The 13,532-nt window shown below is 40.5% G+C and overlaps 1 protein-coding gene across 1 annotated transcript; it reads left to right on the top strand.

The window, feature by feature from the left end:
• The first annotated feature begins 4,689 nt into the window (after window positions 1-4,689).
• On the top strand, window positions 4,690-11,870 carry LOC142447056 (NXPE family member 4-like). The gene is made up of 4 exons (XM_075548768.1): window positions 4,690-5,360; window positions 8,499-8,560; window positions 10,009-10,215; window positions 11,335-11,870. Exons 1-4 carry the CDS (start codon window positions 4,705-4,707, stop codon window positions 11,868-11,870), a joined length of 1,461 nt encoding a protein of 486 aa, XP_075404883.1. The 5' UTR covers window positions 4,690-4,704.
• The last annotated feature ends 1,662 nt before the right edge of the window (window positions 11,871-13,532 follow it).

The following is a 13,532-nucleotide window of genomic DNA, read 5'->3' as shown; positions in this document are numbered from 1 at the left end:
TCTGGAAGAGTTTGTGTGGGGTTGGTATTAGTTCTTCCCTAAATGCTTGGTAGAATTGTGCAATGAAGCCATCTAGTGGAGGGGACATTTTTGTTGGTAATCCCTTGAAAAGCTTGTTTGTTTGTTCTATTGCTACGGGTCTGTTGAGATTGTTGACGTCTTCTGGGGATAGTCTAGGGAGGGATGTTTTTTTGTCCAGGTCTTTCAAATTGTTGAATTCATTGGAGTACAATACTTCTGCCAGAGTACTGCTTAGAGGCAAGCATGGTGAGTCCTCTGGAAATATCCTTTAGATTTCATTAGGGTCTGTTGTAATGTCCCCTCTTTCATTCCTCATTCTTGCTATGGAAATTTGCTCCCTCCTTTCTTTGTTTCGTTTGCAAACCATCTGTCGATTCTGTTTATCCTTTCAAAAAAAAAAAACTTTTAGCAACGTTAATTTTTTTCATACTTTTCTTATTTACCCTCCCCTGAATCTCAGCCCTGATTTTTATTATTTCTTTTCTTTTGCTGTTAGTGGGATTGTCCTGCTTAGTCTGCTCTAGTTGTTGTAAATTGTGTGCAAGTATATCAATCATGAGTCTCTCTTCCTTTCTCAGGTGTGCATATATTGCTATGAAATGTCCTCTGCTAACTGCCTTTGCTTCATCCCATAAGTTTTGGCACGTCGTGTTCTCATTCTCATTGGTTTCTAGATATTTCCTAATTTCATCTCTGATCTGTGCCAGTATGCACTCCTTTTGCAACAAAGTTATTTGTCCTCTAATTGTTTGCTCTTGTCTTCTTCATCTTCCCTTTGTTGATTTCCAGCCTTCTGGCACAGTGGTCAGAGACAGAGCTCTGTATGATATCAATGTACTTAAATGTATGTAGATTTGCCTTATGCCCCAGCATGTGGTCTATCTTCGAATATGTGCCATTCAAATTTGGAAAGCATGTGAATTTTTTTTTGTATTTGGATGAAAAGTTCTGTAAATACCTATCAGGGCAAATTGTCTAATTGTAGTATTTAGGTCTCTAGCCTCCTTATTGAGTTTCTTTCCCTGTGATCTATCAGAGATCCGTGTATTCAACCCACCCACTATAATTGTTCAGGCTGTGATTTCTTTGTTCATCTTTTGCAGTGTTTGGTTGAAATATTCAGAGGGTCTCTCATTCAGGGAATATATGTTAACAATGTGTATTGGTCCTTTGTCTACCATTCCCTTAAGCATCATATACTGTCACTCATCTCTTTTTGTGGTTTCCCCTTTGAGGTCAATTTTATCTGAGATTAGGATTGCAACCCCTGCTTTTTAAAAATCTGTTCTTTGCTTAGTGTACCTTTCTCTAGCCTTTCATTCTCAGCCTATTTTTGTCTGTAGCCTTGCGGTGTGTCTTCTGTAGGCAGCAAATTGATAGGTTGTGTTTTCTAAGCCAGTATGCTAGCCTGACTTCAGGCCATTGATTTTTTTTAATGCCTTACTTCAGGCCATTGATTTTCAGGGTTATTATCTCCATCTGCGAACTCTGTGATGTCGCCTTATACCTTTTGTGTTGGGTGTTTTCCTACATTCCTTTCTTATTAGTGTGTTGTGCATGTGTGTGTCATTCTTGAATTCTTTCCATCCTTAAGTCCAAGCATCCTCAAATTATGGCTTAAGGGCATTTATCCAGCCTGCCCACTTCTTTGCCCGGTTTTTTTTACTACAAAATAAGATATGTGCAGTATGCACAGGAATTTGTTCATAGTTTTAAAAAACTATAGACTGGCCCTCCAACAGGTCTGAGGGACAGTGAACCGTCCCCCTGTTTGAAAAGTTGAGGACCCCTGCTTAAGCCAATGCTATCTTGGGGTCTGTTTTCCCTTTGTTGCCCTCTGGGTGAGGTTCGTCTATGTGGAGGTCTCTTATTTATACTTGGTGAGTGTTCTTCTTCTGCCCATACTGGATCGGCAAGGATATTTTGTAGGGCTGATTGTCTTATAAGATATTCTTTGAGGTTTTCCATGTCTGGGACAACTCTTCTCGATTTATCTTAATAGATAATTTGGCTGGGTATAGTATTCTTGGGTTTGCGTTGTTTTCCTTCAATTTTTGGAATCTGTTACTCCACTCTCTCCTCTTCTTCACAGTTTCCGCTGATAGGTCTGAGCATATTCTTATTTGGGAACATTTACATGTGATGGCTTGTTTTTCCCCAGCAGCTCTCATGATTTTATCCTTTTCCTCAAATTGGAGAGTTTACCTATTATGTGCCTTGGTGACTTCTTGGAATTCAGTATGGTTGCTGTTCTTTCAGCTTCCTGAATGCTTGCCTAGTTTCCATTCTTTAAGCTGGGGAAATTGTCCTCCAAGAATTCTCTCACTATTGTTGTACATGGCTCTTTTGTTTTGTCTTCCTTCACTAATCCAATAATTCTAATGTTATTCCTCTTCATAGCATCAGATATAAGTCTTGGGTTTTCTTCAGCTTCTCTGAGGATCTTATTAAATGTTTGTTCACATTTGTTAAAGTCTGCTTGGCTGTCCTTCAAGTCACTGGTGCGGTTCTCTACTTGCTCCAGTCAATTCTCAAGGTCCATGTATCCGCTAATGGTTTTTGTTATCTCCTCCCTAAGCTCTTGCATTTCCTTTTGGTGTATGGACTTTATCTCCTCTATTATTTCATCCTTTTTCTGTATTCTTTCCCTCATATCCTGTTTGACTACAAGCAGCCTTTTGAAAATATCTCTCTGTGTCAGATCAATGTCTTCTTCTTCTTCTATGCACGGCATTAGGTTCAGAAAATTTTCTTCCATTGCCTTTTTTTCCTCATGTTTTTTCGTTGAGGTTGTTGGGGATTATTGCTGTTGCTGTTTGCGTTGCACTGCTTATTGGAGCCAGGTGCCATTTTCCAGGTAGTCGAAGAGTACTGAACCTCTCTGGGAGACTTGTAGCAATGTTTCTTTGAACTGACTACAACTAATTTCACGATGGAATTTGCCTACCACTTTATCCTCCTGTGGCTACCCTCTCAGATGAGTGCCCCAGAAGTCTGATGAGTTGCCTGCTTTGGCGTAGCACACTGTGAATGGTAGGCGGAATTTCCCTGGCCAGGTAGATCACTGAAGAGGTTGGGCAGAAGTTCCTGCAGCAGCTTGGAATAGTGCTCACTGTCGGCAGAACTGCCTTAGATCATGTGAGGCACTAAGGTAGGCGGGTGGAAGTTCCCTCAAGGAAAAATAGGAGCTCTGCAAGCCACACAGGCAGGAATTCCCCAGTAAGAAGTTGAGTGAAGTATCCCCTGGTGGAAGTCAGCAGGGCTTTCCCCAGCCTCAGGCTAGGTTACACAGGGTGGAGCTCACCTAACTGATTGAGGGGCAGGGTAAATGCCCTAGGCTAAGGGAAGTAGTCTGGAGGTCGGCAGTGACTTGTAAGAGAACAGGCAAGAGATAAAGAGAAGGGAAGAAATTAAAAACTAAGCCCACTGGGACTATGGGGGATAGAGAATAGAGCAGGAAACAGAGGTAAGAATACACATGAACCCCGATCCTTGTCCTTGGGGCTGCAAGGATTTAAACACTGTCTGAGGCAAAGATGACAAACTGTGGCTGTGTTGAGATAAAGCCCCTGTGCCAGCTCCAAAAAGTCCCAGCTCCAACCTTGACAGTGGTGGGGCTAAGGTCAAACCCGAGCTGGCATCCACTGTGGTAAGCCAAAAGCACCCAGCCCCTCAAAACCTTGTGCATCTGTGCCTACTTATCTTTTTTATGATCCTCCTGTGATCCAGCAGTGTTGAATTTCCCTCTTAGGAACTCTCCTGGGCTGATTTCTGCAGAGTCCCTCTGGTATGTGTCACTCAGTCACCATCTTCCCAGAAGTCGACCAAAACCATTTCAACTGTCTCCTATGTATGTGAAAGGTAGACTTTGAGCAAAGAAGACTGCTAAAGAATTGATAAATTTGCGTGTGGTGTCAGAGAACATTGAAAAGCACATGGATTGATAAAATAATATGAAAATCTGTCATGGAAGACATATTGCCAGAGTACTGCTTGGAGGCAAGGATGATGAGACTTACACAATTTGTACATGTTGTCCAGTCCCTAGAGAAGGACATACTGTTAGGTAAATTACAGGGGCAATGTTAAAAGAAGGAGGCCCTCAAAGACATGGATTGACATTGTGGCAATAACAATGGGCTCAAACATAGGAGTAATTGGAAGGATGGCTCATAGCCAGGCATTGTTTAATTCTATTGTGTATAAGGTCACTATGGGTCAGAACCTACTCAAAGGCACATAATAATGTATATTTATATATATATGTGAGTGTGTGTGTACATATGTGAAAGATTAACTGCTTTTGCTTCTCAAGAGAACCCAGTCTAAGACACTAGTGCATGTGTGAATGGGGACAATAGTAGGAATACATTTTCACTCAACCCTCTTAAAGATTCTCTCAGCTCTATATTTTGGATGTAATCTATAGCTATTCAGGAATTATGTAAAATATTGAGATAAAGTTCAAAATTTTCCTTTTATTCAAATTTATCAGAATTAAATAAAATTACTGATAATATGTAAATGAGCACTCAAGACCATAGGGAGTAAAAATGACTAGAGACAGGTTGATTTCACAGTTTGTCGCATTCTTTTTCATTTCAGTTTTGGTCAGACATGCGGTTACCAATCTTCCTGCATAACAGGAATACCACCACAATAACCTCATGTCCTGAGGCACCAATGAGAACACTGGCCTCCCCAACAGAGACTGACCTGAGGATAAAGGAAATCATGAAGCAACTAGACCAGCTGATCCCCCCCAGACCTTTCCCCCACATGAACTCCACCACCAGTGCCACACACAGCACAGTCACCCTTCTCAACCCTCGAGACACCTACTGCGCAGGGGAGCACCTAGACCTCCTGCTGGAGGTGAGGGACCACCTGGGACACAGGAAGAAGTATGGTGGGGATTTCCTGAGGGCCAGGATGTCTTCCCCTGCCCTGAGGGCAGGGGCTTCAGGAGAGGTGACTGACTTCCACAATGGCAGCTACTTGATTCGCTTCACTCTCTTCTGGGAGGGCCCGGTGTCTCTGTCCCTGCTGCTTATCCATCCCAGCGAAGGGGTATCTGCTCTCTGGAGGGCAAGGAGCCAAGGCTACAACAAAGTGATTTTCACAGCCCAGTTTTCCAATGGCACCTTGCATGCCAACACTGAGTGCAGGTTAGTTTTTAATTCGAATGTTGAACTGTGCCAGTACCTGGATCCTCAAGACCAAGAAGCCTTCTACTGCGTGAAACCTCAGCACATACCCTGCGCTGCACTCTCCCACATGCACTCCAAGAACATGCAAGTTTCTTATCTTAGTAAGCAAGAAAGTGCCCTTTTTGAAAGGTAAGTACTTATTTCTGAACTCAAAATCAAAGCAAATCGCAATGCTATGGAGTCAATGCCTACACATAATGACCCTATAGGGTATGGTAGAACTTTCCCTGTGTGTTTCCAAGACTGTAACTCCTCAAAAGAGTAGAGAACCCCATCCTTCTCCTGCCGAGCGCTGGTGCTTTTCAACTGTAGACCTCGCTGATCAAAGCCCAGCTGGTAACCACTATGCCACTAGGGCTCCTGCTTCTCAAGACTACTTGTTCAAATGTGATATGGCCCAATGAAAGTCCTGTCGGTAGATCAGTATTGTTGTTGATATTGTTATTTGGCAGCAATTCAATTCCTACTCATAACCACTCTATGTAGGTAGGGACAATAGGATGAAACACTGTCTGATCTTGCACAATCCTCACAATTATGGTTATGTCTGTGCCCATTATTGCAACCACTGTGTTACTCTGTTTCACCGAACATCATCCTCTTTTGGGCTACCCCTCTACCTAGCATGTTGTCTTTTTTTAGAGACTTGTCTCTCCTGATACTATGTCCTGTCATCTCCTAATAACAAGTACATGAGATAGAATCTCACCATTGGGTCACTTCTGGCTATCCTTCTGGTAGAAATGTATTTGTTCAGCATATGGATCCTTGGAATCAGGCACTAGACTCTACTTTGAGTAGAAATAACTTGGTTGCTTCTATGCTGGGAATCCCCAGAGGAACAGAGACAACAGGGGCAGTACAGGGGCAGGGGAAAAAACATGGGCTTCAGAGGCAAAAGGACTTGGCATTGAGGGCAAGTCTGCCATACATTGTATGACATTACTTACACTGCAAAACGTCTTTACAATCCTATTTCCTCAGCTGTAAAATAAAGGGGTGGGGGAGTAATTATACCTTCCAGAAGTCCTTGTGGCTTAGGGGTGATGCTTTGGTCTGCTAACCACTAGGTCAACAGTTTGAAACCACCAGCCACTCCTTGGCTTTCTACTCCACAAAGAGAATAGAAACCCACAGGAGCAGTTCTACCCTATCCTGTGGGGTCACCACGAGTCATGATCAACACCATAACAGTGAGTTTGGTCCTTTGGTTTGCTTTCTTCGTGTGTGAGGTTCTTGATATCATGTCCGCAGCTCATCGGGCTTCTGTCCTTAGTACTCTTTGTATCAATTCTGTTCTTGAGATGTTCTCAAAATATACTCAAAGTCAAAGTATGGCTCTCATAAAACCAAACTCACTGCCATAGAGTCAATGCTGATAGAATTTTAAATGTTTCTTCAATTTCAACCTGAACTTACATAGGAGCAATTGGTGGTCTGTGCCACAGCCAGCCCCTGGTCTCATTTAGACTGCTCAGTGAATTTGTCCATTTTTCCTTCTCACAGAAACAGTCAATTGGATATCTGTGTATCCCGTCTGGTAAGGTTCATATATACATGAACATATTGTTGTGGGAAAAGGTATTTGCCATTAACTCATAGGTCTTTCAAAACTATATTATATGATCTCACACTTCATTTCTCCCACTAAAGTCATATTTTTCAACTACTGTACCTTCCTCATTATTTGCGTTTTTTAAAATTACAATCTCCAATAATTATGCATGGATTTTGATTGCATGTCTCATCCGTTTCAGAAGGAAGGATTCTTCAAATTCTTCATCACTCGCTTTTGTGATTGGTGCATAAATTGGAAGAACAGGTGCATTGACTGGATTCCCTCCTGTGCACATAGATATTATCCAATCACAGACAGCATTGTACTTTAAGGGGAATCTTGCAATGTCCTATTTCATGATGAGTGTCATGACATTCTCTTGACTTTGTCATGCCCAGCATAGTAAACCATATGATTATCTCATTCAAAATGGCTATACCAGTCCATTTCAGTTAATGCCCATATGCATTTTGGTAATGCCTATATGCAAAAAAGTATATGGATCTTTTTGTATTAAATTTCATTTTTTGACAACTTCCAATTTCCCTGTATTCATATTTAATACATACCAAATTGTTATTATTAATCAATGTTTACCAGAATTCTTATTTGGAACCTTGCCCATGAGTAAATGAAAGTCTCTGAATCTTATCTCCATTCACATCCTTATGAACAATGCTACTTGGAAAAGGCAACATATTTTGAGTGCATTCTGACCTGAAGGGCTCACCTTCTGGCACTCTCTGTTACTGTGTTCCCCTGCTCATTTTCATTATCTTCGGACAATGTTTTCATAGTCATGTAACTGGGTTCCGCTGTTCACCATAAAGTTTCCAGTGGTTAATTCCTGAGAAGTAGATCATCTACTCTGGCTTCATAGTCTGTTCTTGGTCTGGAAGCTCTGCTGAAACCTCTTCACCTTGGGTGGCCATTCTGGTAGTTGAAATACCATTGAATAGTTTCCAACATTACAGTAATACACAAACTCTATACTACGATGAACTGACAGACAGGTGGTGGTTGTCAATCTTGACACCTGTGAAAAGTCATTTGGGAAAGATTTGTGAATTGACTGGGTACTGGGTCCACTCTCTGCTGGTCCCCAAACAATTTTGATTGTTAAACTTTGTCACTGAAAAAAAAAAAACAATGGAAACGGTATCAGTAAAACACAGAAATAAACATTAAAAGAGGGTTGGAAATAGATGATTGTATACTGTTTCTGGAAAAGGACATCATGCTTGGTAATGAGAAAGGGCAGTCCGTCAAGGCGGGGTGAGTAACATGGTGGCTGAAACAAAGAACTCAAACACCATTGCAGCATCACAGTTGTGAGCATTGCTCAAGTACGAGGTAGTGTTTCCTTTTCACCGATGGTATGAAGGTCACTATGAGCGGGACCAATTTGATGTCACCTAACAACAACGTTGTCCTTCTTCCACTCAATAAATTACCTCACACACCTATTGGATGTCTGTACCTCATAGCACTAATAAGCTAAGAAATTACAGTTTACTAAATGCTCTGTATCTGTGGGCATAGAAATTACATTTTCCAAAATGCTCTGTAAAGTCTGTAAAATGTTCTCAATATGTGGGCATAGTAGTTAACTTATTATACAAGGAATAACCAAAGCTGGATAATCCGAGGTATCTTGTTTCCTGTATCTAGGACTCCCTGCAGGCTAATTTCTTATTTGTTTCTCTAAGGTCAAACGTGGGAGTAGAGATTATAGAAAACTTCAAGACCATTCATGTCTCCAACTGTGACAGTATTTCCCCTGAGCCTGGTAAGCAGCCCTTAGTCCTGTTGCCATTGCTGATAGCTATTATCATGTTGGCCTCCAGCTCCTGGTGAGTCCATATGCAAGGGGATCAGACCACTGTCCTCTGTGCTGAGTCTCAGACTCCCTGAAAAGCTCTCGTCTTTGTTCACTGTCCTTGGTTGTGAAGGAACTCTGACAATCTGCCTTGGCCAAGGTAGCCTAAGGTACCAGTTCTGTAAGTGAGTGAATAAAGGGAATACCTAGGATATCATAAACCTGTTTCAGAAACTGAATTTCTCATCACCAATCTACTTGGCAAGACACATATTACCCGTGCATCTGACACAATAACCTGCACATGTCAAAACTCTTTCTCAGTGCAACACCGTTTTCTAAATCCCTACCTCACCACCGCCCCTCACACCACAGGCACCACTGTTGCAACACACCTGACCAAACGTTATTCCTGCCCGCATCACTGCTAACCCAAGAATCTCCAACCAGACATGCCCATATTCTCACCGCTGCTGTTTTTCAAGTACTTTTCACACATAGGAGTACTTTCACAGCTGCATTGACTCATTTCAGTCTCTTTAAGGCAAAAAATTATGGGTCTCTTGAAGTTCAACATATAGAGCTTATTTAGTACAGTCACTAATAAAATTATTCACCCTGAAATCCTTGTTTCACTCATCCTAGATGTTAGAATATTAACCTGCTTCTCTTTGGTAGGTAAATAATCAATGCTCTACGTCACCAAAGACTCTTCACCATCCTCTCAGACGCTTCTTAAAACAACGGTTTAGCACTTGGCACAACTTGGGCCTCCACCGAGCAACCACATCCATTCAAATTTGCCAGATTCCAAGTCACACCAGATTTTGGTCTTGATTTATTTTATTTTTTATCTCACCACCTTGCCGCTCAAATACTTATATAGTTTAGTCATAGTTTTTCAGAGAGTGTAATAGAACATGACAATCTTGGGGGTAATATGGGCTAAAATGACAGTGTAATAAAATGCAAAGTAAAGATTGATGGGTTTATTCCCATTAAAATATATGTCATTTACCCAAAAGGCCATATTCCCCTATTCTGGAAGCAAGCATCCACTCCTAGAACAATCAATAGTAGGGATCATTTGGAAATTTAACTTCAGAGACATAATTGACTGAAAAATTCAATTTTACATTTCCACTATTACAGCCAACTTTCTAACCCCAAAAACCAACCCACTGCCCTTGGGTTTCCAAGACTGTACGTCTTTACAGGAGTAGAAATCCCAGTCTTTCTCCTGCAGAGCTGCTGGTGGTTTTGAACTGCCGACCATGCAAATCACAGGCCAACAGGTAACCACTACAAAAAAAATAGCTAGAAAAGATAGTATGTGTCTAGTACATGCATATTGGTAATTCTACATTTTAGAAGATTGTTTCTTATTGATTATTTGGCAGAGAAAGCAGTTCCAAGGAAAGAGAAATGCAAGCTTGGCATGACATCCTCAGTCCCCAGTGGGTATGTCTGGGAAGACACGTGGAATCCTGCCTCCTGTAGCTTGACTCCTATCAAAATGAAAGAATGCCTGAAAGGAAAATTCATCTATCTCTTGGGAGACTCCACAATTCGCCAGTGGATGGAATACTTCAAAGAGACCATCAATAGTACGTCTTAGTCTAAGCACTTATTGACATTCTTTCTGGAAATTTATTTCATTTCAAAGAGAAAAGGGAATATGAAACACATCTCTTCTTTTTCATCTTCCTTAAGCATACCACATTAAAAATTTTCATGAGACATCAATATCTTTTCCTTACAAAATTACTGTTAAAGGTCTGGGAGGGAACCAATATAGGAAAAGGTTCATTACATTCCTATTTCCCAAAATACACACTTCAGTGTTTACCCTGTGTGCTCAGGAAATTATTGATAGAGCTGAAGGTCATTGATGATATTATATTGTCTACATACCTTAACAAGAAAGCATGGCAACGCTCAGTCTATACAACCTGTTGACTCCACATGCTTTGCAAGTGTCCGTTCACTTTGCTCCTCTGTAAAATGGAGACCTTACTACCCACCTAGTAAGGTTGTCCTGAGGATACTGAGTATTATATGCAAAATATCTGGAATACAGTCTGATGTAGATAAATCCCTTACAAACATAAGCTATCATGATTGTTAATCATTGATGTAGATAAATCCCTTACAAACATAAGCTATCATGATTGTTAATCATTGAGAAGGCAGATACCAGGAAGAAGATGATGACATTTCACATTGGCTAAAAGGGAGTCAGTTAATGTGCCACTGGGCACCTTGATCTTCGATATGTTACTTCATTCCTCTCACTTTCCTCATCAGTCAACTGGGATTAATAACAGTATCTGGTGAGGTAGTGACTATACAACATTCTATGCATTTCAAGGTACATCAGCCAAGTGCCAAACAAGCAATATTAAAAAGAAAGTTAACTTAGAATCAAGCTGGTCCAATTGATAGGGAATCATGTGTGCTCCATAAACTATCTGGGGCTGCTTTTATAGAAGTAGATCACCAGCTCTTAGCCAATGGATTAACCATTTGAAAGATCCAGGAACTCCCCCAATAAACCTACGTGATGTTTAAAATAATTTTCAAAACTATTATTTCATTTAAACTATGAAAAATTAGATATGGTCATCTATTCCATTTTTAAAATAAAAATCTTCTATCTTCATGACTAGTTAATCCTAACCCTGATGATCTTGTTCTCCTTTGATTTTGGGATTCCGTATCATCAGCACTGAAGTCAGTGGATCTGCACATTTCTGGAAAATTTCAACATCAACTTGCTGTGGACTTGGATAGCAATATCAACATCCAGTGGCAAAAACACAGTTACCCTTTGATTGGATCATTAACGTATTCAGTCAAAGAGATGGAATACATTGCACGGGTCATTGACAGAATTGGAGGAGGACAAAAGACTATCATTGTAATTTCTCTGGGTCAGCATTTCAGACCCTTTCCCATTGACATTTTTATTCGAAGAGTCCTCAACATCCACAAAGCTGTTCGGCGTCTTCTCTGGAGAAGCCCAGACACCATGGTAATCATCAAGACAGAAAACGTCAGGGAGATGTACAGTGATACAGAGAGATTCGGTAACTTTCATGGCTACATTCAGTATCTTGTTCTAAAGGACATTTTCCAGGATCTTCATATAGGTATCATTGATGCCTGGGATATAAGCATTGCATATGGCATAAATAATGTACACCCACCTCGATCTGTGATCAGAAATCAGATTAATCTCTTCTTAAACTATATTTGCTAGAAAACCCATGTCTCTACAGATCATTCACTTATGTGTCTGCTAACATGTAGATGTCGTTGGGCTCTCAATTGACAAGTAGAATGCAAAAATAATTTATTTTATGACTGATCCATGAGTCACCAGTTTGTCCATATTGGCTGTTTCTGATTTGTAATTCTACTTAAACATGAAAACGTTCCATGGAGTGTATGGTTAATTGGCTTCATGAGCAATTGGCTACTTTTCGTTAACACCCAGTTCCTGAAACTGCACATAAAATCGTGATCAAAGCAGAGAGGGGAAAATTCATGGAATCTATACTTTCTGGAGGCATGGAGGCTGGACTCACTCCAAAAACTATTACCATAAAACAATCTTGGCACTTTAACACATCTGCCAAAGAGAGCACTGATGTGTTCTTTAAACCAGGAACAGTAAGGCTTAATTAGTGATCAATGATGACCTTGAGCACTGTACTATTTTAAAGAATTACATATGGGGAACCAAACTGCCAACAGCAGCTCAACACGCTAAACAGCAGAGTGATTTTATGTTAATGAAGGAGAAACAATTCCAGAAAGGAGGATGAGAATAGTTACACAGCTTCAGGACTGTACTCAGTGTCATTGAATCATACATGTAGAAGTTGTGGAATTGTTGTATGTACTGCTGTGTGCATTTCCAATAACCATAGACATAATAAAATGTATTCTTATTTAATAAAATAAGAACATTCATGGACAGAACCGACTCTTCCTGGCCAGTGCCATGCCATTCTTCACAGATAGGCAGTTGGGCTTCCTGTGGTGTCAACTTTACCTGGAAGCTCTCTCTGATGCATGGGAAATTAGAATACGAAGGCCACTATAAAATAAGTATTTGAAGAGAGCAGCTCCATTTCCTTATTTTTACCACCTACAATAAGCTCCACAGCCCTAGAGATGGTTTCAAAGTTCCCAGCAATGACCTCTGGCTTCCTTTGCAAAACCCACTGCCAAGAGCAATATCATAAGGTGACATTATGGCCTCTATCCTCCAAGACAGCAGGCTAACATGGACATAAAATATTGTACTGGAAACAAGAGGAGTTGTGTCTGTCTTGGCCAGGAACTTTAAGACCTTGTAAAACTCACTTCAGCTCTTGGGGCCTCAGTTTCCCAAAGGAAGAGGTTAGTCTATGATTTGTGTCCTTCAAGCCTTGTTCTATACAGGTCTGAGTGCCGTAGGTGGTACTTCAGAAACCAACTTGATGGGTAACAATGGTGCTGGGTGGGCAGGTAAAAAGGTTCATCCATCTCCTCTTCCGTCCAATATCAATCATTTTCCCTATTTGTATAGTAGGCTTCTAGATGAGTTTTTGCTTTGAAAATAATCTTCATTAATCAGAATATATTGAGAAAGTATTATATAAATAGCCACCTACATGTGGGTGCCTACATTCTATTAAGAAAGGTTAAGAATTTAATCTTCCTTGCTTGCATTTTAAAAGGATTTCTCCAAAGTTAACCAGTAAGGAGCCATTGAAATGATAATTTCATGAGAATTAGGCAATAATGTCATTATAAAATAATTTGGCACTATATTCCTATTTTGGTACAATGTCTTTCAATTTAGCACTCTTAATGATGCCTTAGACACCACTAGGCCCTTATCATACTCTTACTACATGTGGAAATGTAGAGA

The sequence above is a fragment of the Tenrec ecaudatus genome, chromosome 4 (assembly GCF_050624435.1).
Source record: "Tenrec ecaudatus isolate mTenEca1 chromosome 4, mTenEca1.hap1, whole genome shotgun sequence".
NCBI classification, from domain to species: Eukaryota; Metazoa; Chordata; class Mammalia; order Afrosoricida; family Tenrecidae; genus Tenrec; species Tenrec ecaudatus.
This window is presented reverse-complemented; position numbering and strand designations above follow the sequence as displayed.

Coding starts and splice junctions, on each gene's coding strand:
- LOC142447056 (XM_075548768.1), top strand. CDS start 4,705: ATGAGAACACTGGCCTCCCCAACAGAGACTGACCTGAGGATAAAGGAA. Junction 5,361..8,498: donor GAAAGTGCCCTTTTTGAAAG/GTAAGTACTTAT, acceptor TGTTTCTCTAAG/GTCAAACGTGGGAGTAGAGA. Junction 10,216..11,334: donor CTTCAAAGAGACCATCAATA/GTACGTCTTAGT, acceptor CCGTATCATCAG/CACTGAAGTCAGTGGATCTG.